The sequence below is a fragment of the Rhipicephalus sanguineus genome, chromosome 9 (genome assembly GCF_013339695.2).
Source record: "Rhipicephalus sanguineus isolate Rsan-2018 chromosome 9, BIME_Rsan_1.4, whole genome shotgun sequence".
Classification (NCBI taxonomy): Eukaryota; Metazoa; Arthropoda; class Arachnida; order Ixodida; family Ixodidae; genus Rhipicephalus; species Rhipicephalus sanguineus.
Window position 1 is genome coordinate 61,647,988 of NC_051184.2, and position 25,636 is coordinate 61,673,623.

At 50.4% G+C, this 25,636-nt stretch overlaps 1 protein-coding gene across 1 annotated transcript; it reads right to left on the minus strand.

The window, feature by feature from the left end:
- Nucleotides 1-25,636, minus strand: LOC125759937 (uncharacterized). The gene is made up of 4 exons (XM_049419453.1): nucleotides 25,622-25,636; nucleotides 24,875-25,014; nucleotides 21,344-21,433; nucleotides 1-276 (listed from the first exon to the last, which is right to left on the minus strand). The coding sequence occupies exons 1-4, from the start codon at nucleotides 25,634-25,636 to the stop codon at nucleotides 66-68; spliced, it is 456 nt and encodes a 151-aa protein (XP_049275410.1). The 3' UTR covers nucleotides 1-65.

Below are 25,636 nucleotides of genomic sequence, written 5' to 3' on the forward strand. Positions count from 1 at the left end.
GAAAATCTCCCTATAGTGCCGCACGAGACGCGAAATTTAAGACAGTCGCTGGTGCTGCGCCGTCCTCAGTCGTCCTCGTCATCGGACTCGGCGCTGGTTGCTCCCGGGCTCTTGTTGGACTCCGAGGCACCGTCGAACGGGAAGCGCATCGAGCCGAGGAGGCCGATGTGGTCGTCCTCCAGGAAGGCGACGTAGTCGGAACCACCCCAGGTGTTGGGCCGCGCCGCGATCACCGGAAGCGCCATGACGCACAGGAAGCGGCTCCACGTCACAAACCTGCGTGTAGGGTCATGACTTGTATGGCTATGGCGCTCGACTGTTGATCCGGAGGTCGCGGGATCGAATCCCGGCCTCGGCGGCCACATTTCGGTGGAGCCTAATGCTAGAGGCTCGTATACTTCGATTTAGGTGCACGTTAAAGAACACCAAGTGATCTAAATTTCCGGAGCCCTCCACTACGGTGCCTCTCATAATTATATTGTGGTCTTGAGACGCAAAACCATAAGAATTACTGGTATTATTGCTACAACGTCTAGCTGGTGAAAAGTCTAAAACCCCGTTTACACCGGGAAGTCTCCTGTCGTGCGAGTAGGCGCGATCGCATAGGCGACAAAAAACCGTGTTCGCATTGCAGCTCTCGGTCCCGCGCTCATATTGCGCCTGCCAACTATCCCGAGACGCGGTGTATCATGGCTAGAGAAGGGGGACGTACGTGCGCGCGTCGCGTCTCCCCTATTGTAAATTTTATGGCTATGTTTCACGGAGGTGCTGGAACGCCAGCAGCGTGTCAGCGCTGCCCTTATACATGACCGCTAAGGTCACGCTGGCAGCGTTCCACTTCGACGCCGTCCGTGGTTCTCTGCAACTCTATGCGCGTTCCCCTCCGTCCTCTCGTAAGCTCGCTTTCTGATTGACTTGGGAGAAGCGATGCTTTTCTCCCAGCTGCGAAAATCGGTCTCGGACCGATCGGCACGATGAGGGCTCTTTCCTGTCACGCGATTTGTTGAGCGACCGGAAATTTTTCAGTGTGAACGGGTCTTCGGAGCGCAGTGGAAAGCACGCCTCCGTCCAACTCAACGTGCGCGTAAACATCGAGGGTGCACAGGCAGGAACAATTGAAACGTGAAGAAGAATTTAGAACGTGTGATTAGTTACGCGAGTGATAACTCGAGAACACTATATCCGTTAATTAAATCGGAGCTTTAGTGCCGGGGTACCCAAGCGGTTCCATACCAAGCTCTTGCGTCCAATAGACCTTTTTCAAGCAATCCCAGAACCCCCCGCGGGCGCGTGAAGCACTATGGGAAAAGTGTGTACGGCGAGCCCGCCGGCTGTTCCGTCGCTCGCTGGCGCCGTGGGAGCACCAAACGAAAAAAACGCGTCGCCGCTGGTTGACTATTATTAAATCCTAAGTTCTACACATGTCTGAGCGCACCTGCATGTATCTCTACGCATGAAATGCGAAAGGAATGATGCAGTCAGTGTAGGTATTACCGAGCGGATGTATACCGGATGTAGCAGTTAAGTGGCATGCGAGTTATCACGTGCCGATACATGCAGTCAAAACGGGCTATTACATTTAATGCCATAGCGGATCGTGATCGGGTTTAACCAAACTGTAGAGAGGTGTTACAGTGTTCAGGTATACAGATGATTATTGGATTTTAATTGACAAGTCATGCGCTGTACAAAGAAGTGAGCACATTCTAAACGTGTTTAAAGAAAACGGGATGGGACTAGAATTCACTTGCGAGATGCCTTACTCTGATAATTTGCAGCTTTTTTTATACATGCTTTTAAGTTTCACTGCGGAGCATGTTTGCGGGCAGTAGAGCCCGCGTTCAGCGAAATCGGTGTTTAATATCGCGTCGGCGCATTCGAATATTGTTAAACGAGGAATTGTGATGTCATGATTACGCACGGCATTGGAAAAAAAACTTGCGCACATAAGATGAGCAGTTGTTTCCAGTTGCAGAGTGATCAAAGAGGCGGGATATCCTGCGTATCGTTATATCGGTTTGCGAAAATCTGTTCGCATGGCAAAGATAGATTAACACGGACGTCCTCCATCCGTGAATAATGAAGATCGAAACTAGAAATATTGCACTTGTTCCACATCTGCATAAGAAGTCGCATGGCCTGAAGAACGTAGGGAAGCGATGTGGGGGTGAAGGTTGTGTTTGCCGCCCCAAATAAGCTTATAGTCGCACTAAGGTCGCAGGGGTCTGCGGTGGGCAAAGAAAAATGCGGTCAGAGGCATGGCAATTCTTTTGTAAATTGTGTAGGAGTTAACCGCAAATTTCTCTTTCTTGTGTCCACATGTACATCGGCCAGACTGGTCTATGTAATAATACGCGCCTCAGCGAGCATCGAAACTCATTGAATGGAGCCGTCTCATCTCGCATCGCTATGTCAGTCATGGAAATGCAATCCCATCTTCGAAAGCACAGTAATTTCGTACCATCAACCTAATCAGACAATGTGAGAAATTTCGGAGGCATATCATATGTCACAGATAACGCCACACTTTGTGTCAGTCAACCTTCTCAGTCGTTACAAGAAAAGGAATTCAACTTTATTAATCGACTGTAAGCACGCGCCTTGGTTGTTTGACTTTTTGTGCATCTTTATGACACGCGCGACGCGCTCCCATTTTGTATATATGCTTTTTTTCACGCGTGCAATAAGCTTTCAGTTGTGTGTGAGCGCTGGTTTGTGCATTTCCTTCCTTGTACTGCTCCTTTCTTTTTTCGCTCTGAGTATTATTCCAACCTGCAGTTATAGCACCAACGAAGGTTAGTAAGCACTTATCGTTCGTTACATATATGGTGCGAGTGACGCAGTGAATGTATCTCATTTTCCCAAATGCCGACTACACTTTATAGTGAACTGTTTAAATATCAGAACCTCACACTGTACTCGTCGGCAGTGTCGATGGACGTTGAATCATAGACCGCTCCTGCACTTCATAGGCAACCGAGTATTTTTTTTTTTCGTTTATGTCGTAAGGCGCACTGGCGCAATAAATAAATAAATAATAAATAAATAAATAAATAAATGAAAAGTGACGCTTCTGAGCCGCTCAACTATAGTCCAACAGTGGGACAGACAGAAATCGTCGAGAGGCCGTCGTAGCTAAATACTGAAGTTCGTGATTGAATTGCGCAGTAACATGTTGCACCTTGTCAAATTCACTGTGTCTAAGAAGTCCTGGCACGGCGCAAGCGGAAAGCTGCAACGCGAGGCCCGCGCTAGTCGAGGCGGCTGCTGCGGCGTACACACATTACCCATGACCACTTGCGCGCCCGTTGGTGGCGCTCGTGTGCTTGAAAAAGGTCTATTGCATTCTCCGTGGGTTCGGCTCCTTGTGTTCGGAAACTTTGGAGGAAAATGTAATGCCGGGCAAAAGGGATGACAGCTTCGCAGTGCGATGGTTTTCACGGCGTGGAAGTGGCTGGATTTTAGGGGCGAAGCTCCTTAAAGCGGCACCCGTTCGTCCCCGTCGTAGTGCGTAACCAGTCTTAACGCTAGTACCAGATCTTGACCTCCAAGGTGGTGCCGGTGGGAGATTTCTCCTGTGCGTTGTTGAACAATAAAAAATTCGCAGCGTGCGCGTTAACTAAAAGCCGAATTCTTCTGTCTCTCATTCCCCATTAGCAGCCATTGTCATGTTCCAGTAGGAAACGTTAGTAGAAGTAGAAGTTTAAGTGTTAGCTAAAAGCCGACTTCTTCTGTCTCTCATTCCCATTAGCAGCCATTGTTTACCTCCAAGGTAGTGCCTGGTGAGATTTCTCCTGTGCGTGATTAAACAATAAAAATTTTGTTCAAAACGCCGTTCATTGATGAAATAAACCAACGAAAGACGCCAGATGTTTCCTAAAAGCAAAACGAAAAGACGCCAGATGTTTCTAAAGCAAAACGAAAAGACGCCAGCTGCTTAAAGAAAGACGCCAGATGTTTTCTAAAGCAATGGTTTTCTAAACAATGAAAATTCACAGCGTACATGTAAAATTAAAGTGAGCTGCAAGTCGTCATAACTCTCATCGAACCTTTAGTATAAACGCGCCCGATCTCACGTCGGTGATGATGTACTGGGCAGAATTCACGGAAGATTCACGGTTTACCGACGAACCTCCGCAGCTTCGACCACTCATCATCATTCACTCCGTGGATATGCTGTGATTTTTTGTCGTGTGCGGTGCAGAGGTGCATTCAAGGGTAGGGGAATAGCCACGTTTGGTATTGTGGACAGCCAATCAGTCAACGTGTAAAAGGTGCACCAGTCGGTAGCGTTTACTAAGAACCTTGGTGCCGTGGGGAAAAGACTCCATGTTACAAAACTACGGATCATTACGAACAATCTAGGGCTCATTAACTGTGGCGAATCGAAACTGAGACCCCGTGCTCGTGAGTGAGACGCCGTATTCAAAGAGCTACCGCGGCAGGGTAGTATGTTCATGGTCGTTTCTGATAAACGTATGCCGACAGCTGCGCTGCGGGATTAGACAGCTGAATTCAGCTTTCCCCGTGTATATTGGCCTGGTGTGCCACCGATGGCGGCGCTGCGAACGGCGCTCCGGTGACGCAAAGGCGGGGTTTCGACTTTTGTCGTCTGCTAGGCTGTGGCTAGAACAGCAACATTTTCGTTAGAGTTCGCTCACGTCGTACGGCGTTCCTCGACGACTAGCTGTATTTGCTTGTAATGATAGTTCTTAAGGTGGCTGCTAGCATTACAGGAGTTTAAGAAACGTTAACATTTAACGTATCTTCTATATACACAGAGCCATCGCGGTCAGGATCATGCCACCGAGTTCGTAGTGTCACTCACTGGGCTGGATGGCGTTGAAATAGCTAATGTGAAAGCGCGAACGTCCCGCCAAGCGAGTTCAAGAGAGTCTGCGCTGATTTGGAAGTGAAGCGCGATCAATTTTACGGCTTACTCGCAAAAGTTAGCGTTATGTAAACAAACGTGAACGAAAGTTCACACTCCACTCCCAATTGTAGTCACGTACAAAAAACGTTTGCCGACAAAATAAAATTGATAACTTCATCGACCAGAGGGTTATTGCGGACGACTAGCGTCGATTGGGCGAGTTGGATGCACATTAAAACAATCGCTCCGAATGAAACGCCAGCAGTGGTGCGCGTGTTACAGTTAGCACTCATGATTAGAGATAGATACCTCTTGCGGTTTGCCGCTCGTGAGCCAGTTTCTGGCTTTTGATTGCGCAGTGCTGCCTAATTGGGTGAGCGTGCGTGTCAATGGTGATGACATGACTGCGCGCATTATACAGTTCCTAATGCTTGGGGAACGCGCTCCGCTGTTCGCGTTCCATTTGTCACCGATGATACAGCTTGCTAAAGAGTAGGAAAAATCGGCGAATACGTCTAAGAAGAGGAGAAAGAGAACTCTTTCCGCCCAATCTTCTGGCCCCTTTGGCTGGTTATTGCTATTCTTCACCGTGCTGTAACAAGATTGAATGTTTTACGCTAAAAGATTTGGATTCCTGATCAAACGCGAAAATTCACCGTCGGCGTCCCTAGTCGGCTACGTCAAAACGAGTGATGCAAAAAATCATCACACGATGACGTCACCTTAGGACATCCTCATGACATCACAGACCGCCAATATTTGTGATGTCATGACGCCACGTCACATGATGACATTATCACATGACATTGTCGGTTTGCATTGCCTCCGTGATGTGTGGGTCGATCACGGAGGCAATGCAAAAACAGGCGATTTGTAAAAAGCTTGCAATGTCTCCGATCCTGGAGGCAGTGCAAAACCACGTTACGTCCAAAAAGCATTCGGAAGGAGGCGGGGAACATCGACTGAACATCGATGAACAAAAACAAGATGGATTTAGCCTTCGAGTCATCTTAGGCAAACGCATGAGGGACCCTGCGAGTCTTTTTAGTACAGTGACCGCATCACGCCCTATCAAGAGTCGACGGTTGAGAGGGATTTAGATTATTTTATTGCAAATACTTCTTACTAGGGGGTATGTGGCCTGCTTGAGTGAGTGACGCCCTCGATCGGCTCCTGCTTCGTACAATGATTTTCAAGTGAATTTTTCCAAGTTCGCGCTCAGCTTTGTGTGTATCGGATCCGTGAAGTTACCCGGAGTATTTTGACACCAAATTCTGCCCTGTAAGTGGACTGTTTTCACATTTTACGAACGTTTTTCCTCCCGACCACGCCGCCGCTTGGGCTAAGCCTAACGAGGCACGCCCCCTCCGGCGTGGCGCCAGGCCCGTTCCCGGGAGCCCTTGTCGCTCCTTGCAGGGCATTTTTGCGGGGAAAATGGAATATCGAGTGGTGGGGGATGACATAACCCCCGAAGAGATGACAGAAGACCGTGGTTGGCAGTCAGTAGGCGCCAGAAAAGCTGGCGCGCGTTCGGCAGGCGCTAATCCTAACGGGACGAACTCTACCACGTCCGAGGCCCCACGAGGTTGCAACGGCGGCAATAACATCAAGACTAGGATCCTCCGCGCTGGCCGGATGTCGCAGCTCCCCAGGGAGGATACCAAGATTGTGATTCGGCCACGCGGAGGCCTCAGTATTGTCAAGACAGGCTCCACCGTGGTGGCTGATGCAATCCTGGCTGCCACTAGCATCTGCACCGAAGACCTGCGGGGCGACACGCTATGCCCCAACGTCCAGCAGAATATTATGGTTGCCAGCACACCTAGAAGGGAGAATGCCGACCGCTACGTCAGGGTTCGGCAGATCGTTGTCCTGGGCCGGACCTACGAGGTCAGTGCATACGAGGCCGCCCCACATTCCACGTGCAAGGGCGTGATCCGAGGCATTCCGCTCGTCGACGGCCCTGATGTTATTGACAACAAGCTGGTAAATGAAAGAAACCCACTGGCCCTGGCAGCCAAACGCATTGGCAGCACCGGTACGGTGATCGTCGCCTTCGACGGTCACAGGGTCCCAAACTTTGTGCGCTACGGCCCCACCCTTGTGCGGTGTTCGCTTTATCGCAAGAAAATAGACATTTGCTACGCTTGTGGCCGGCTCGGCCACCGTGCCGATGTGTGTCCCAGCCCCGGCGACGTCGTCTGTCGAGGCTGCGGGGCATCAAACCCGGACTCGCAGCACCAGTGTACCCCTAAGTGCAGGCTGTGCGGTGGCCAACACCTCACGGCCGACAAGGACTGTAAGCAACGATTTCAGATCCCATACGTCGTGCGGCGAAGGCGCTGGGAGAAGTCCCGTGCCACCGACCAAGACCAGGCCAAGGCACCACCGTCACACCCCACGGACGGGCAGAACTTCCGGCAGTCACGCGGCTCCGGGGGCCCTTCCAGGAGCCATTCCCGTTCCCGGTCCCGTTCCAGGGGCCGCTCTCGGTCCCGAGGAGGTTCCCGAGGAGGAGGGCGCCGCTACAAGTCTGGGAGCCGCTCCAGGTCCCGCTCCAGATCTACCGGGGGCCAGCAGCAGCCTACCGGCGTGTCCGCGAGAAGCAAGAAGACGGGCTCTCTAACCTGGGCCGACACGGTTCGAGGAGGGCCGCCTGAGGTAGTATCGGGGTCAATCCCAGAGCATGCGGAAAGCGCGCGCGAGATCGCTCAGTTGAAAAGCGAAAACGCTAAGATGAGGGAAACCATTAATAGGCTAATGTCCGAAATTGCCGAGATTAAGAATGCGAGAAGCCCACCACCGCAGCCCGCCAACGCCTACACCTTGGACGCAGCGCCCCAACCCATGGAGGTGCACGGCAGTGAAGAAGGCAGCAGCAGCAGCAATGGTCAGAGCGCTCCCAAGAAGAGGGCCGTCGCTTACGAACAGGACGGTGTAGCCAACCGAGTCAAATCCGAGCTCCGAGACACCCTGTCCGCGCTCAGTGAAAGCATCATGCAGCTCGGGGAGAACTTTGCCCAGCTGCAGGTCACCCTGGCTGCGCAAAACGACCGCGTGTCAAAGGTAGAGTCCTTCCTCGAACACGTAGTAGTACCCGCTCTGACACCAAACGCCGACATCCAACCGCAGCCCGGTGCAACGGGTACCATCCTCCACACGATCCTTAGCCAATCTGAGGGCAGCAGCCGCCCACAACGGAACCAAGATGGCCAAGCCAAGTGAGACGTTTCGCATTTGGCAGTGGAACTGCAGGGGCTTCCTCGGTAAAAGGGCGTCCCTGCAGCAGTACATCCGAAGTTATAGCGAGAAACCCCACGTCATCCTGCTTCAGGAAACCTTGACCCCCAACGTCACGCTGACTGGTTACCAGCCCGTGTCGCGCCATTCCGACGGCCGGGGCGTCTGCACTTTGGTCAGAAACAAGCTCACGCACCTCTCCCACGACCTCAATATGGCCACTAGCAACGCCGAATATGTCATGACCGAGATTCTGCCCGGCAGCTCGGACCGAAGCAGCATCTTTCTCCTCAACGTGTACAGTAGCCCTAAGGAGCGACGACAGCGCTTCAAGGCCCTGATGAAGAAGGCCGTCAACCTGGCGGGCTCCAACCCCCTCGTGGTGGCGGGTGACTTTAATGCTCCGCACCACACCTGGGGCTACCCCTACGACACCAGCAAGGGCGAGGAACTGTGGCAGAACGCGACCGACATGGACCTGACGCTAATCACCGACAAGGCCTTTCCCACCAGGTTGGGCACCTCGTCCTGTAGAGACTCGACCCCCGACTTGACCTTCGTCAAGAATCTCGCCGAGGCACAGTGGACCAACTCGGCCACAGACTTGGGTAGCGACCACTACGTCCTGGTCACGCAGTTCTCAGTCGCCCGAAAGAAGGCATGGGAGTTTTCTTGGACGGACTGGAACCAGTTTCGCAAAGTCCGCAACGACCGGATTCTCCCTGCAGCCAGGCCGAGCCTCGACCAATGGATAAGCCAGATCAGGGAGGACGTCAGGAGTACCACCAAGAAGATCAGCACCGACCTTCCGGTTGAGAAGATTGACAGCCGCCTGGCCCACCTGCTCGAGGCCAAGCAGTCGCTTCTTGCCCGCTGGAAAGGCCAGCGCCTAAACCGCAGGTTGCGCAAGAAGATCTCGGAACTGAACAAGACCATCGAGGAGCACTGCCGCGTCCTCGCTAAGCAGCAGTGGGACGAGGTGTGCAACTCGGTGGACGGCCAGATGCGCAATGGCAAGACATGGAACCTGCTCAAGCACCTGCTCGACGAGACTAACACCAGGACCAACCAGCGGCACCTACTAGCGCGGGCTATGCACGAGGCGAAGCAGTCCTCTTCCGAAGAGGAGGTCATGAAGCAGCTGGTGCAAAAGTACCTCCCTGTCGACTCGAGCCCCGCAACAACGTACACCGAGTACTCCGGACCGGCCAACTCTGAAATGGACGCCGAGATCTGCAACGAAGAGGTTCGCCGGGCACTCCACGAGCTCAATGGAAGGTCCGCCGCAGGCCCTGATGGCATAACGAACAAGATCCTGCGCAGCCTGGACGACCCGTCGATCGACTACCTAACCGAAGTCATCAATGAGGCTTGGAAGGTCGGCGAGGTCCCCGATGCGTGGAAGCTCGCACACACCGTGCTCATCCCCAAGCCCGGCAAGCCACCCAACCTGGACAACCTGCGCCCCATTTCGCTCACGTCCTGCGTGGGCAAGGTGGCCGAGCACGTGGTGCTCAACAGGCTGACCCGGTACTTGGAGGACAATGGGCTCTACCCGCACACCATGATCGGTTTTCGCGCCAAGCTCTCGATGCAAGACGCTATGAAGCTGCTCAAGCACCAAGTCATCGACCGCAACACTCGAGACACGCGGGCCATTCTCGGGCTAGACCTGGAGAAAGCATTCGACAATGTTGCCCACTCTTTCGTGTTGCGGTCGATCGCCGAGCTCGGCCTGGGAGCCAGATTTTACGAGTACACCAAATCGTTCCTGACCCGCAGGAAAGCCACCCTCAGGGCGGGAGACCTGGTCTCCGAAGAGATCGAGCTGGGCTCGCGCGGCACCCCGCAGGGATCGGTGATCTCGCCCACCCTGTTCAACCTTGCCATGGTCGGGTTGTCCAAGAGGCTCTCGCGCATCGAGGACATTAACCACACGATTTACGCCGACGATATCACCATTTGGTGCTCGGGCGGCAGCGACGGGCAGGTCGAGCGCGCCCTGCAGGAAGCCATAGACACCACCGAAGATTACCTCCGCCCCATGGGCCTGAGGTGTTCCCCAAGCAAGTCCGAGCTCCTCCTCTACCAACCCACTAGGCGGGGACCCAAGCCCAAGGGCTGGAAGCCGATCGCGGAGAGTGAGATCAAGCTCCTCACCGGAGACGGCGCCGCAATACCCAGAGTCGACTCCATTCGGGTCCTTGGCATGACCATCGCGTCCAACGGTTCCAACGCCAAGACTATACTCAAGCTTGCAACTAAGACGGATAACGCGGTTCGGCTGGTCCGGCGGGTGGCCAACCGTCATCACGGCCTCAAGGAAGACAACCTCATCCGCCTGGTCAACGCCTTCGTGCTCTGCCACTTTTCGTATGTCGCGGCCATGCAGAACTGGCAGCGTGCCGAGCGCGACAAGCTCAACGTCCTGCTCAGGAAGATCACCAAGCGGGCCCTCGGTATCCCGATCAGGACACGCACCGAGCGCCTACTGCAGCTCGGAGTACACAATACGTTGGAGAAGATTGCCGAAGCGCAGGAGCGAGCCCAGATCGCGCGCCTTTCGACCTCCCAGGCCGGTAGGCATATACTACGAGAGCTCGGCCACTCCCCGGCCGAAGTGAAGGAGAAGATGAGGCAGCTGCCCCGCGATATTCGTGACCTCATTACCGTGGCACCGATCCCGAGGGATGTCCATCCCGAGCCAGAGCCGCTGCTATTCTCAAGCAGATCCGCAGCGAGGAACGCAGCGTCAGCTTCGTCGACGCGGCAGCCTACCGCGGGAGCCGCGCCTTTTCCGCGGTTGTCCTCGACTCCAAACAGCAAATCACCAACTGCGCATCGGTCCGCACCGACGACCCGGCAATTGCCGAGCAAGTGGCCATCGCCCTGGCTATCCTGGACGGCGAAAGGGATGTCATCTATAGCGACTCGAGGTCGGCTATCACAGCTTTTGAGAGCGGCGTCGTCTCCGAGAAAGCCCTGCGCGTGCTCCGGAGTGGCTGCCGAGACGGTATAAAGGACCACGTACTTATATGGTTTCCCGCACACGTTGGACAGGTCAAGGGTGCTCCCCCCAACCTCAACGAGTCGGCCCACGAGACCGCGCGCGCGCTAACCGACCGCGCCGGTTCCGGGCAACGGCTTGGTAACAACGAGGTTGCGGAGAACAGGGACGCGCCTGCCACGTACAACGAAATAACGAAACATTTTTACCTCGCGCGAAGAGTGTACCCACTCCCTCACCCCAAACTTAATAGGCCTCAGGCCCTTACGCTCAGACTACTGCAGACGGAGACGTACCCTAATCCGAGCTCCTTACACGCCATTTATCCCGAGGTATTCCCCAGTGACGCTTGCCCCGCATGCGGAGACGTAGCCACGCTAGCGCATATGCTCTGGGAGTGCAAGGCAACGCACACTAACCCCGATACTGCTTCGGCCAGGTGGGAGGCGGCCCTCCGCAGCTCCCTCCTGGCTGACCAGCTCTGGGCCGTCCAGCAGGCCCGCGGAGCGGCCGGCAGGCTTGGTCTGACGGTCCCGACGTGGGAGTCGCCCGCTGCGCGCTGACGCGCGCCTTGCAGGACCCAAATAAAGTTTTTCAACCAACCAACCAAATACTTCTTACTACGACTTTTGATGCGCGTCGTCTTACTACGACGCGCTTACACGGCAGCTGCTGAAAAGTTGGATTGAATCAAAGGCTGTTGCCTGTAACGACCATTTAATTTATTTGAATGACATCACACATCGCTGGCATGCGCTTAAAACTCCGAACAAAGGAATTGAATCGAAGGTGTAGGCTTGGCAACCACACACGCGCAGCACGCGGTGTACGTATATTGCGCTTTAACGCAGACACGGTAGCCGAAGCCCGAAGGCTGAAATCAGTGATCGAAAATGGGCCGGAAAGTCATTTTGAATGCGCCACAGCCATAGGACAGTCGCGAAAAGAAATCGTCGCCATACATGCAGATGCACACATTGATGTCTAGCAGACGACACCAGGAGCAATCGACACTGAACATGCTCCTGACGGCAACTCCGCTCGATTTCGCTGGGTATTTTGCTTGGACATTCAGTACAAATTGCTTTATGAACTTGCCCACTAATGTTTCAATAACTCGAGCAGGAGAGACTGGCCGGTAGCGTCGAGCAGCCTTCACGTAGCGAACGCGCGCTCGAAGAGCGGCACGGCCGAGTCCCCTCTCTGACGTCACACGCGAGAGGGCGCCACTCAAAGATCTCGAGGCGAATAGAGTATATTATGCTATAAATCTGGAACAGTTTTTCGAAACATACATTGCTTTGTCGGTGAACCAATTTAAAGGGACACGAATGCTAAACAATAAATTAGTTAGGCTGATAGATTATACTAGAAAAACTCTAGTGTCGTTCATTTCACCACCATAGGCTTAATAATATGCGAGGAAGTCAGCGTCATATGTATCATTGTTAAATTTCCCGCCGAAATTTCCGATGGTTATCATGGATTTCAATGTGCTCTTTTTCTTTCGTATTTTGGGCGCATTGTTTCTATGAAATTTCCTCAAAATTGGTATGTGCTCCCTGAGAAAATGTGCTTCATTTTTACCGATTAGGAACTACGTGGGCCTAGTAGACACCGTCAAAATCTATGACGTCACGGCGACAGGTGCGGGGATTTCAATGTGGCGTCGTCACCCGCATTTTCTTTTTGCGCTTTTTCTCGCCTACTACGCGTCTTCTCAGCAGGCGTGGTGCTCTTTCATATTAGAGTACTTAGTACTTTTAATCGCCTATCTTTTTTTATTAACAAAACATACTAGAGTCTAATAAAATTCTCTGGGTGACCGCGTACAGCTCTGCCACGGTAGAGCACATAGCACTGAAGATCGTTCCACTTTTTTTTTTTACAGACATAGCATTTCTCTAGAAATGGGTTAGTGTGGTGTAAACGAGCGTTTTCTGAGTACAAGACATTATTTCACATTTTTTTTAGTACTTGTGCTGCTCTAATTCTGGCTATACAATACATTCGATTAGTCTTAAGTCAATATTGATTAGTCTAAGTCAATATTGATTAGTCTAAGTGAATAATGATTAGTCTTAAGTGAACACACAGGTTGCATGCCCGGTAGTCCGTTCTCAAGTACCAACTAGATGACACCTTAAAATTGATCTTTGCAAAAGTGATAATTTTAAGACGTAAAAGCGATGATGTGAGAGCGACAACAAGAGGCGTAAGAACGAACACAAAATAAAGGAGTCTACTGTGGAAAAAACAAAATTCGCTGTAACTTCTTAATTGTGCCAAAGCGCCATATGCTGCTTGACAGTTCCACGTTGTCGTACATCACGTGACTGCCTCTGTCCTCCGTTTGTATAAGAAAGAATGAAAGCTCAGATTGCTGAAAAAAAAAAGAACAGACGCAAACGTAAAGTACACCACCCAAAAAGTAAAAAAAAAAAGGGAGACGCCATACTGTTTCCGGTTCGCCTGCCACGTTTAAAACACGCCATTTGTATGCCGCCCTTCCGAGCCTATAGGTCTATATATCGAAGATGGCGAACGTTTTCAAACGTGCTTGCGCGCAGGATGGGCGGGGCCATTTCGAAGGCGAGAGTGGCGTGCCGACAGCGGAGCCCAGGAAGAGAGGGCGTGAAACAACTCGCAAGCTGACGCGCGACTCGAGAGTTCCTGCCCGCAGCCGGCTCGTAGCGTTCCTCACTCTCGACGTGCCGCCCTAGGGGGGGGGGGGGGGGGGGGGGGGGGGGTTCGGAGGGAAGCTGTGGTTGCTGTCTGTGGTGGATCGACACCCTTTGTTTAGCCTACGCCGTGGTGGCGAGAAGACCAGTTAACAGCTGTGCTCAAGTGAGCGGGAAACCTTAACTGTTCTAGGAACCTCTTGCGTGTGTATGGCGAGTTTCAAGTCTGCGTGCCTGGGACACTTGCTTTAGTGAGCTTGACCCCCTCCCCCCCCAAAAAAAAATTGAGAGAGAGATAAGCCTTCAAGAAACATTAAGTGCAGAACCTTAAACGTACGAGAACTTTGGGCAAAAAAACCTTAAATACAGAAGGCTTTTAAGACAAAAACCTCAAGTGCCCAAGAAGCAGGCAACATCGGCGGTTTTCGAAGGAGATGCCATAAGGCGATGGGATGTGTGCAGCTTACTTAGCAAGGTATTGCAGAACAGCGAAGCTTAGGAAAGCCGGAAGCGCAATGGATACGCTAACACAAGAGTTGGCTGCTGTTTGACGTAGGGATGAACAGCAAAAGAGAATCTATATGGGTCGCAGTTTATCAATTTGTTGGCATTGTATGGAGTGTCTACAGACCTTCTATACAGGCCTGATGGACTACTTGAATTGAATTCCTTCGCTGACTGTTATATGTGACATTCTATAACATCAAGAAGATGAGAAACGACGAAGAGAACGAAAAAAAAATATTAGGTCGACATGTGAGTCTCTCTTTCCTCCGGACATTTGGAGGTTATACTTCCGTATAACGTCCAAACCTCTTTTGCGTTGTGTTCCCTCCCATGTGTCACCAACAAGCCCAAGCTTCGACACTAAGTCGCTGTATCTGCGCTTTCTTCCGGCTGCACTGTGACAGCTTTTAGCTTGTGAAAACAAAACGTGCGAGAAGTGGTATACAACAGAAGGTAATCTTGGGTTGTTGTGCAACGAATACGAAGAAACAAAACCCTGAGCGACCATGCGCTATACGGAGGCAATGTAGATGAGTGGTAGTAATAGTAGTAGTGGTAGTAGTAGTAGTAGTAGTAGTAGTAGTAGTAGAAGTAGTAGTTAGTAGTAGTAGTAGTAGTAGTAGTAGTAGTAGTAGTAGTAGTAGTAGTAGTGGTAGTAGTAGTAGTAGTAGTAGAAGACGAAAAATCACACCATCTCCGCTAAAGGGGAGCATGAGGCGATGCGAAGCAGCGTTTCGGCATGTCGAGCGCGCGTTTCAGAGGGGGAGGGGAGATGGGAGAGGGCGAGTGAGAGAGGGGGAAGTGGGATAGGAGGTGTGTGGAGAGGGTTCGCGGATGCGCAGTAAGGGTGGTCACGCCGCACACCACCACCACCACCACTGGTTTGAACTCCGCCATAAGATGCTTCGCATATAAAAGAAGAGTGAATATGCGTAGAGGGGCAAGGAAAATGAAAATAGTCGTGTGGCAGCGCGTGCTATAATCAGCTCTTTCCACGGAGGCACGGCGCATGCGCCCTTCCCCTAGCAGGGCGGGGCAAAGATACATTGAAATTGTATCGCGATACGATTCAAGATACTCAGGCAAGAAGTATTGGAGATACGGACACAAGATACTGCCGCGATAATTGTGTCCGATACGACACTTGCCGATTGTATCTTAAGATACTTCGATACATTCGCAAATTTATTGTTACAGAATCATATAACGTAGTAGCGAACGCCTATGCATGAAAAGGTTTGCTTGAAAATTTCTTTAATGTGACCAATTTTGCTTCATTTTAATGAAATGTCTGTTAGTACCTCAAAAGTTTCGTTCTTCTTGCTCAAAGTGCACTAGTTTAATTCCGAAAGAACTCACTGGGGTTTGTCCTGGCTGCTTAACAGGACAGCTCTTCACTGACAGGGGCTCTTGCTTGTCATTTTTGTAATTGATGGGAGTCGCTGCTCAGCTTGCCGACCAGCTAGCGGGTCACCATCTAAGCACAAGTACTTCAATAAGAAGCCTTCGCACGATGGCGCAAATACCGGTGTGGAGTTTTACCTTGTCTGTAAAAGACCGTTTACGCAATACCGAATCACCGTCGTACAGCAGCAACAACGTTGCGAGCGATATTTTTCGTCATGCACTGTGTATACGTAGAGCTCATAAAATTGTAATGACTTCCCATGTTATACTTATCTGCTGGCGTAAAAGGTTCGTTATCAATATACTCACTAACGTGCAATCTTTTAACCTTTCTTTTTAACGAGAGGACATGTGCACCCCAGAAACTCCTGATACCTGTCGCATTGTCACGTGGTGATGACGATGAAGAAAGCTCTGGTAGAGACGAAACTGCTCATTGGGCAAAATTGTGCCCAGAAACTAAGTAAGTCATAGTACAAGCAAAACACGCTGTACACTGATAGCGGCAATAAATGTCGTTGGTCTTCGGTGTTTTGATCATCGGTTGAACGGATGGTCACATCAGCGATCGAACCTTCCAGCGTTACCGCCGGTGCTCGCGTAAGCTCCCGAATGAACTACAGTTCTCGCGTCCTGCGCATAATTTTAGTAATAATTGGGGTTTTGCATCCCAAAACCACGATGTGATTGTGATGGACGCCGTAGTGGAGGGCATCGGCAATTTCGATTACCTGGGGTTCTTTAACGTGCACCTAAATCTAAGTACACGGGCCTCGAGCATTTCGCCTCCATCAAAATGTGGTCGCCGTGGCTGGGATTCTCGCGTAATCTTAACAGAGCAATCTGAAACAACTGCGAAGCTTCCGAAACATCGCGGCGCGGCTTGAGCCGAGCGCTACTAATATAATATTTTTTTTTTCCGGTTTAAACGCTATCGCGCCAAAATAAAGAAATAAGAGTGCGTGGCAGTATAGTTGCAGGAATCGTCGCAGCACACCGCTGTTATTCACGCTAATACCACCTATAGCACCGATTACCTGGCGATGAGTAATAGTAAAAAAAAAAATAGGGACGCCTAAAGAAGCAAGACAAATATATGTAAATAAAACAGAAAAGCCCTTCTGTATGAAACATTCATCGTGAATAAGTATTGAAACACGATACAGGCGGCACCCTTAATAGCTATGACAATTAAGCATGGAGTATCGTGAACTCACCTGTTAATGTAAGACAATAGAAATATTTAGTGCCTATGAAAAATTAACTGAAACGCCTCGTTGGTATGTTCATGAGAAAAACGGATCACCTGAATTTTTTAACGTGCAGTTAAATCGAAGTACACGGGCCTCAAGTATTTCCGCCTCCATCGAAAATGCGACCGCCCCGGCCGAGATTCGAGCGACAGCAGGAAGAAAAAGATACGGCACACGAACATATCTTCTGTTAGATAAGCGCCTCATCTGTTAGATCTAGCATTGGTACTAGTGGTGCTTATTTGCACATAAGTCAATCGCATGTAAGTCGAACTTACATCCACAAGATCCTTCAAATCGCTTAGGTATGTGTGAAAGCCACGAGACGCAAAGCAACCCTATGCTTCTGATTTCGTAACGAAGCACTACGCAGGGGAGCGGCATCAGGATTTGTGCGATAATCGCCGCACGCATTGTGGTACGCGGCGCTGGACAGTGGATAAGGGTAACTATCATGGCACTGGCACACGAGAAAAGAAAAAAAATCAAGAAAAGAAAGGCACGTGAGCTAAGCATAGACGTTCGCGCGCTTGTTCTGTCGAGGCTACGCGAGCGCTGTCACGTTGCTCTGCTCCACCAAAACGGACGCACAGACCTCATCGCCTGCCCTCACTGGTGGACTGTGGCGGAAAAATAAAATTATGTCTCTGCGCTTAGTTTTGTTCAGGTGGTTTAGAAGCACCAGTACCAGCTTGAGAAGCGGAGTTGAGCCAGCGATTATTGTTTCGTATGGGGGTGTTCATATAGGAGTATATTGTATCTTAATATACATGATACATTATTGAATGTATCGGAAATACAGATACTCGTCTTGCGAGACGTATCGCGATGCAGACAGAAGATAACCAAAGAGTATCTAAGATACATGTATCTTCGATACTGCCCAGCACTGCCCTAGCGGGAAAGTCGCGAACCGCTTTGGTACGGCCTCCGCGTGCCTTTCCATCGCGGGTACTTTTACTCTGGGTATCCCCGTTGTCAACCCAGAAAGCTTCGCCCCACTACCAAAACTCAAAGGGGCAGTACACGAACTTGAAAAATACGGATTGTCTAGCTCGAGAAGCTGACCCCTAAACGGTGGCCATCAGTGAATAATGCAGGAGTGTAAAGGAAAGAGAGAGATCGAGAGGGTAGGTAGGGACTATTTACATATCTGCACTCATGGACGCAACGCGTGACAGTTCGCTTGTGGTGAGCCTTGGTGGTATAGCGGTTGCGGGGCTAGGCTGCTAACCCGAAGGTCGGGGTTTCGATCCCGTCCGCGGCAGTCCAATTTCGATGGAGGCCAAATATTCGAGGCTCGTGTACTGTGCGATGTCAGTGCATGTTGAACACCAGATGGTCAAAATTAGCGCCACTACGTCGTGCCTCATGATGATATCATGGTTTTGGCACGTAAAACCCCAGATAATAATAATAATAATAATAATAATAATAATAATAATAATAATAATAATAATAATAATAATAATAATAATAATAATAATAATAATTATTATTATTATTATTATTATTATTACAGTCGACTTGTGAACAGATCTTCTCACATGTAAACTAGGAGGGCTTACGTCCTGACAAGTTGGGCAGGGCGGTAAGGACACATGACTAGGTCTCTGTCTTTTTCTGTCTAGGTCTCTTTTTTTTTGCCTCTGTTTTAAGTGCGGAACACTTTAGGCGCCCGGGCTGTCGTATTCTGTCGTATGCTGACGTAGCCTGTCGTCGTCTCATGTCAGTCGGCGTAACGCAGGCAACACCACGCATAGCATAGCCATGCGTGGGAAGGCTGCGAGGAAGGGAAGTGACGCTGAGCAGGAGCAATGCGAGAGCGAGGAGGACGGAATTGAGGGGAGGAGGAAGGGAATATGCTGTCAACATGTGCTGTCATCTTATGTTGCCGCTTGGCGTGAAGCACGCAAAACGATGTATAGCAAGGGGGCAGGTAACGGAAATTAGGCTGAGGAGGAGGGGATGTGAGGGTGAGGAGGATGGACAGGAGGAAGGGAGAGGGTATAGCATAGCATAGGCATGTATGTCTTTAGGCAAAACCATGTAAAGCATAGCCGTGTATAACATGGGGTGGGAAGGGAAGGTAAGCGTGAGGGGGTGGAAAGGAGGATTGGAGAGGATTCATAGCGTAGCCAAGTATGGCATCACACAGTCAGAACCATGTTATAGCATAGCCGTGTATAGCAAGGGGGTAGAAAAAGGAAGTGAGGAGGAGGGGAGAGGTTAAAGCATGGCATAGTCATGTATAGCGTTAAGCAGGCAGAACCATGTATAAGCACAGCCACGTGTAGCATAGCCATGTACAGGAAGGTGGTGGGAAAGGCAAGTGAGGGTGAGGAGGAAGGAAATGAGGAAGAGTGCATGCTATCATCGTACGCTGTGATCTCATACGGGAAAGGGTAGTGAGAGTAAGGGGGGAAGAGGGTAGAGTAAAGGACAGCCGTGTATAGTATAGTGTGGACGGAAAAGTGAAATGAGGATGAGGAGGAGTGATGTGAGAGAGGGAAGGAGGGAAAGAAGGAGGGTAGTGAGCGCCACTGCATCACAAATGAAGGTACATTTCCTTTTCCGCCATGGAGGCCCAGCAGGCTGCACGACTGGAACGCTATAGGGCGTCGCCCGTGTTATGCCAGGGCTCCCAACCCAAATTTCCTTGCTTCGGCAATGCATTCAAGCTGGCAGAACATCTGACGTAAGTGGTGTCAACATCGATAGACTGTCTGATGCAACCAACGTCAACACCAGCGAGGTGCCTGATGCAAACGGGTGCCAGCCAAGGCGGGAGTCTCATGCAACCCCCGGCAACTCCTGCGATGCGTCTGACGCAACCGACGACAATTTCTCACGCAACGTGCGGCAAGCCCTCTTATCCAGGGATCCGATACCAGCCAGCGACCAACGGCGGTTCCTGATTCGAGGCTTCGAACTACGAGGCTTCGAGCACCCCAGTGCGAGCCCCATAAGCTGCCGGCCCCAGTGCCGAATATGTAACGCCTCTGTTTATATGTATATACATTTGCCTTAACTCACCGTCGCCTTGTCCTCTGCGTCTTTCAGCTCTGCGCAGATGCAGCCGCAAGCTGACACACCTGATACCCAACAAACCCGTGAACGTGAGCGTCGCTGAAGTAACGCATATCCTTCAGAGACGCTCACATTCTGCGTTCGTCCTGTCTACTCCTACTCTGGCGTCTCGTCCCAAGCGCAGTTTCAGTTCTCATGATAATGCCTTACCAACTAGCCTTTTAACACTCCCTTCTTGAGTTTAAATACAGGGCAATCACTGCTCTGCGCGTCCTACGGCTTTCACGTTGAGGACAAGTGCATAACGTTCTTTTTTTTCTTTTCGTCACTCATTCGAAGTTAATTACGTTATTCTGTGTACATATGCGTAAAAAGCCACTACGCGAATTGCGTCGCCAATCTTGAGTGGAATTCAAACACTTCAAGTTGATCACAACTTGAGAAAGCAGTTTTCGAGTGCACCAACGCCCTGCTGACGTACAATTTGCACATATCACGCTCATTCACTCTGACGGTGTCGTGGTCAGAGGGGATGTTCCATGGCGCAGTGGTGAGTTGCGGCCGATGAAAGCCAAGAAACGATAACACGTTTAAAGTGTGGTGTGGTCTATCACGAAACACACCACAGATGGTGTGTTTATGTGGACCGAGGTCGTACCGAGAATATGGATCTTTACAGATTACAAGCAAAACTTTGAAAGTGCAGAAAGTGCCTTCTCTCTAAGAGTGTAACTTGGTAGATCATCTCTGAAAGTGCGCCCATGTTTCTCGTATGCGAGAATGCCTGTTTCGTGAACACTCGTGTTCGAATTCGTTATTCTCACTTGAGAGCAGGGGTCCCAATATCACCTCAGCTAGCGGGTGCAGTCGCGATGTTTAGTTTCCTGCAAGGGCCGGGCCAATGAAGAACGGAGCGTGCAGCTTGGAGGGGTGTGTGTGACCAAAATATCAGGTGGCGTTGCCATTTGAAGGCAAGCCTTTCGCATATCTCATATGTTGGTCATTTCAGAAGGGTATTTGACGTGAGGTTTTCGAGAAACACATTGATACTGATCTCCAGACAGAGTGAAACCTGGACGCTGATTCTGAAATATGGGGTTTTCGCTAATCGGTCATAGTTTTAATGCATGGTGATCGCATGGGGAGCCTCGCGAAAATTACGTTTGAGGCCAGTCACATGTGTGCAGCTCACGAACATACTCGTTAAGCAAAAAAAAAAACAATATCGGACGAAGACGGTGACGTGCGGGCCCGGCCGCTAACGAGAGGTGCGCGGGCAGCGTGTTTGAGATAGCTGCTTCGGAAGCTCACTAGGAATGAGTGAAGGCCACATAAGTTCACTCACCTATCGACGTCACCGAGGTGCCGGTCGGGATCCGGATGGTCGCTGGCGGCGCGAATACGATCCACAAGAAATTCCACGCTGGTGGTCAGACTGCGTCGAGAGAATCACACTTAGGCGTGAGATACCGCGCAGAAAGATGGTTGGTTGATCCTTCCGTCATAGGAATCGGTATAACACGAAAGTTAAACGTGTCGTCACAGAAGTAGTTTATTTACAGTGCATTGGTATATGAGAGCTTGTACAATATCTAGTGTTGTTTCGCAGATATAGCACCGCTTGATGTGGACACATCGCACTCACGTTGACGCCTAGTGGCACATCTCCGTACCGACAACAGACGCCCACGATGATGATTTAGCCCTTGCGGTAGCTGAAGTTCTTAATATATACGTGGACTCCGCAAATGGTGAATCCCGCGCAAAGATGGCATTCAAAAGGCACATAATAAACACTAATGCTCGAAATGCACTCCTTCAAAGCGTCGTGAAATGCGAAGAGAAACGCTACGCGCGTCGTGTCTTCCCTCTAGCCTGGCCGTTGCTTCTCACAGGGCAAGCGGGGAACGCCGTGCGAGAGCCAGGCGAGCGTCGGAGAGCTACTTGTCGATATGTATGGATGCTATGAGCGAGGCTTGCGCTAAAATCGCCACCTCACGGTGTGTTAAAACGTTGACGAAATAAACTTGTATTGGAAAGGCGCCGAATGGGACGGTCGTCAAAAGGTGCGTTTTTTAGGGGCGAAGCTCCTTAAGGCGGCACCCGTTCGTCCCTCGTAGTCGTAGTCGTAGTAGTCGTAGTGCGTAACTAGTCTTACGGTTTGACCTCCAAGATGGTGCCGGTGGGAGATTTTTCCTGTGCGTTGTTGAACAATAAAAAATTCGCAGCGTGCGCGTTAACTAAAAGCCGAATTCTTCTGTCTCTCATTCCCCATTAGCAGCCATTGGCATGTTCCAGTAGGAAACGTTAGTAGAAGTAGAAGTGTAAGTGTTAGCTAAAAGCCGACTTCTCTCATTCCCATTAGCAGCCATTGTTTACCTCCAAGGTAGTGCCTGGTGAGATTTCTCCTGTGCGTGAATAAACAATAAAAATATTGTTCAAAACGCCGTTGATTGATGAAATAAACCAACGAAAGACGCCAGATGTTTTGTAAGAGCAAAACGAAAGAACGCCAGATGTTTCTAAAGCAAAACGAAAAGACGCCAGCTGCTTAACGAAAGACGCCAGATGTTTTCTAAAGCAATGGTTTTCTAAACAATGAAAATTCACAGCGTACATGTAAAATTAAAGTGAGGTGCAAGTCGTCATAACTCATCGAACCTTTAGTATAAACGCGCCCGATCTGACGTCGGTGATGATGTACTGGGCAGAATTCACAGAAGATTCACGGTTTACCGATGAACCTCCGCAGCTTCGCCCACTCATCATCATTCACTCCGCGGATATGCTGTGATTTTTTTGTTTTTTTTTCGAGCCTGGTGGCACAGATGTCACCGCCCCGGTATAAAGGGCATGCTCATAGCATCCATCCATTTAAGGTCACTGTGAAAGGCAAGTGTGAAAGGTAAAAGGCGCGTTGATGTCGCCTCCGTAATGTGTTTGGCGGTAGCTCATTGGACTAAACGCCTGCCAGCCATCGTCGCGGACCGAGAGGTCATGGGTTCGATTCCTGGCAACGGAACTTTTTCTTTGTCATCTGATGGCATTCATTTGCTTACGTACTTCCGTGACGGAAATACATCATGAAAGTCTTCGTGCACTCCGGCGTAAAACACTTTCGTGTTAAAAAAAAAATTAACTGGCGTTGTGTTTAACGCTTACGCGCACCTTACTGTGGCGACTTGCGCTTTTACACACGTCGCCTCAATATATGGGAACAGAATGAATTGCGCGAATTCATCCTGTTCGTTCAAGGTGATTAAAACTTGTGGAGTAGCGTCCATGACTGCGTACCGTCACTCAGTATTTCCTTTCGATAGTCGTTAACTCTCTTTCGGAGATCAATAACCCTGTTTTCGGAGAGTCATGGGAGGCGTCATTTTCTTTAAGGGAGTAAACGTGTAGCTTCAAAGGGAGTTATGTACCGCATTTTCTGGAATATAACTGGTACAAAAGAAAAAAAAAACGGCAAAAGGGCCTTAATAAATGGGGCTACGGGTCATATATTGGGGTTGTATGCATGTTTTTTTTTTTTTCGTAGAGTTAATGTTAGCGGTTCGGCTTATATGCAGCGGTGGGTTACACGCGAGAAAATAAGGTACGTGGTAAGTCACGACTCACCAAATAGGAGACCAGGTATTGTTTCTTTTTTTAACTCGAAAAAGTTCTATGCTGGGGTCCGCCAAGGCTTCACTGACATCATTTCCGTCACGGTTGTGACGTCGGCAAAATGCACTCGATTGGATGACGAAGAAAAACGAGAAAAAAGTTTTGTTCGTTTGCTTGACCTGGGAGTCGAACCCGCGATCTCTCGGTGGGCGCTCTACCCACTGAGCTACCGACGCTCCATTTCACAGTGATCCTGGTTAGCGAGGCGGTGTCGCCCTCTGGGATCGGGGAGGTTAAGTACTGCAATTTGACACTAACAAGCGCCGACAGGGAGGAATTACGTAGTTTCAGCGCAACGCGGGACCATTCGGCGAAGCGAGAAACACGCCAGCGGGAACTTTCGCGCGTGCACTGCTCGAGCTACGAACTCTGCCTCTCGCGTCTCTGAAGCGCTGTGTGGTGTACGCACGAGCGCAGCTGTAGGTTCTCCTATTACTGATAAGCGCACTCCTTGGCGCTTCTCTCGTCAAATGACGACGCTGTGAGTGAGTGCATGTCGAGTACAAGTGTTTATTACGCGCTTCTTGACGCCATCATTGCGCGGGATTCCCCATATGCTATGTCCAGGTGTATGTTAACTACTTCAGCTACATCAGCATCGTTGTCATTATCATCATCAGCCTTACTACGCCCACTGCCGGGTAAAGGCTTGCAGGGGTTAAATTATGAGCTTTGCGTTAGTCGTCAGGATGTAGATATACCACTAGGCGTCAACCTGGGTGCATAAACATGAAATGATGCTATAGCTGGCAAATACAAATAGACATTGTGCAAGCTCTCGTAGATCAGTGTTCAATAAAGAATCAAATATACTCCAGTGAAGGCACGGTTCACTTTTTTGTTATACCGATTTTTACGACGGAGGTATCAACCGTGTTTTTTTTTTCTCAGAGTGGGTTACGCGGTGCCACCTGGCATCGTGTCGCTTCAACGCAGGCTTTACACCGGTATACACTATACAAACTATTTTACGGTTCTGGTTCGGTGCCGGCATAGTGGGCTGTTAACATTACCGTTCTGTATCGTTAACAAATAAACGAACGGCGCTCCGGTAGTCGCGTACGCATAAAAAAGGTAGGGTTGGTGCACGGGACGTTTCGTGACCTTTTCTAATCCCATGTCACTACCTAGAAAAATAAGAAAACGTTCGTTTATCAGTCCAAGATGGCGTCGCCCGTGTTTCGAAACTAAAACCGTCTATACTGACCCCATGTGGTCTCGCCACTCGTGCACCACGCGCCTGGCGTCGGCCACGCTGATGGCGCCACCGTTGTGCGTGTCGCGAAGTGCAAACTCCTCCTTCAGCAGGCGTACCTCCGACGGCTTGAGTAGGGACACCAGCTCCTTCTGCACAGCGCAATTCAATCGAGCTCACACCCGCTAGCGCTTGCAATGACAGCAGGCGTCCGCTAATTATTTTTATAGAGCTAGGATAGAGTGACCTAGAATAGGGGGAGTGTCCAAAGCGCCGGCTCCCGCGTGGGCCTTTTGCCGTGAACTCCCGCGCCGCGCCGCTGCTGCGCCGGACCCGTGGGCTTTCCGCGCTCAGGAAGCGCGCGTAAAGCCAGGGGCGTCTGCTACGCGCTGTAGTTTTTTGCGCCGCGTTTCCACACAGGGCACTTGAAGCCTACTTAACTTTTATAATGCGGTGCGGAATGGAGCTTATCCATCTTTAAGCGTTGTTTTAGTGCTGGGGCAACGACAGAATGCAAAAAACCATGTGTCAAGTGGCATCAGCGTGGCCTAGTTCCGGTCACAGAGTTCGAGAACGTTGGTGCGTGTGTAAAAACGCGCGAAACGGACACGAACAAGCAATGAACGAAAAAAAAAAACCTTATTCGCACGAGTAATCGGGCAATAGCATCACGCATGCACGAATTAAGAGTAATAAAAAAAGGTAAATTGCACGCGCAGTCAGCTGAAATAATTGCGCGCAGTGACCCCTTCACACTACGAGCTTTTTACTCAT

Bases quoted from the DNA above. Each gene is read 5' to 3' on its own strand.
- LOC125759937 (XM_049419453.1), bottom strand. The intron at 21,434-24,874 runs GTCAGTATAGAC...CTCTCGACGCAG, and splicing joins GAGTGGCGAGACCACATGGG to TCTGACCACCAGCGTGGAAT. The intron at 277-21,343 runs GTGAGTGAACTT...CCCTACACGCAG, and splicing joins CACCTCGGTGACGTCGATAG to GTTTGTGACGTGGAGCCGCT.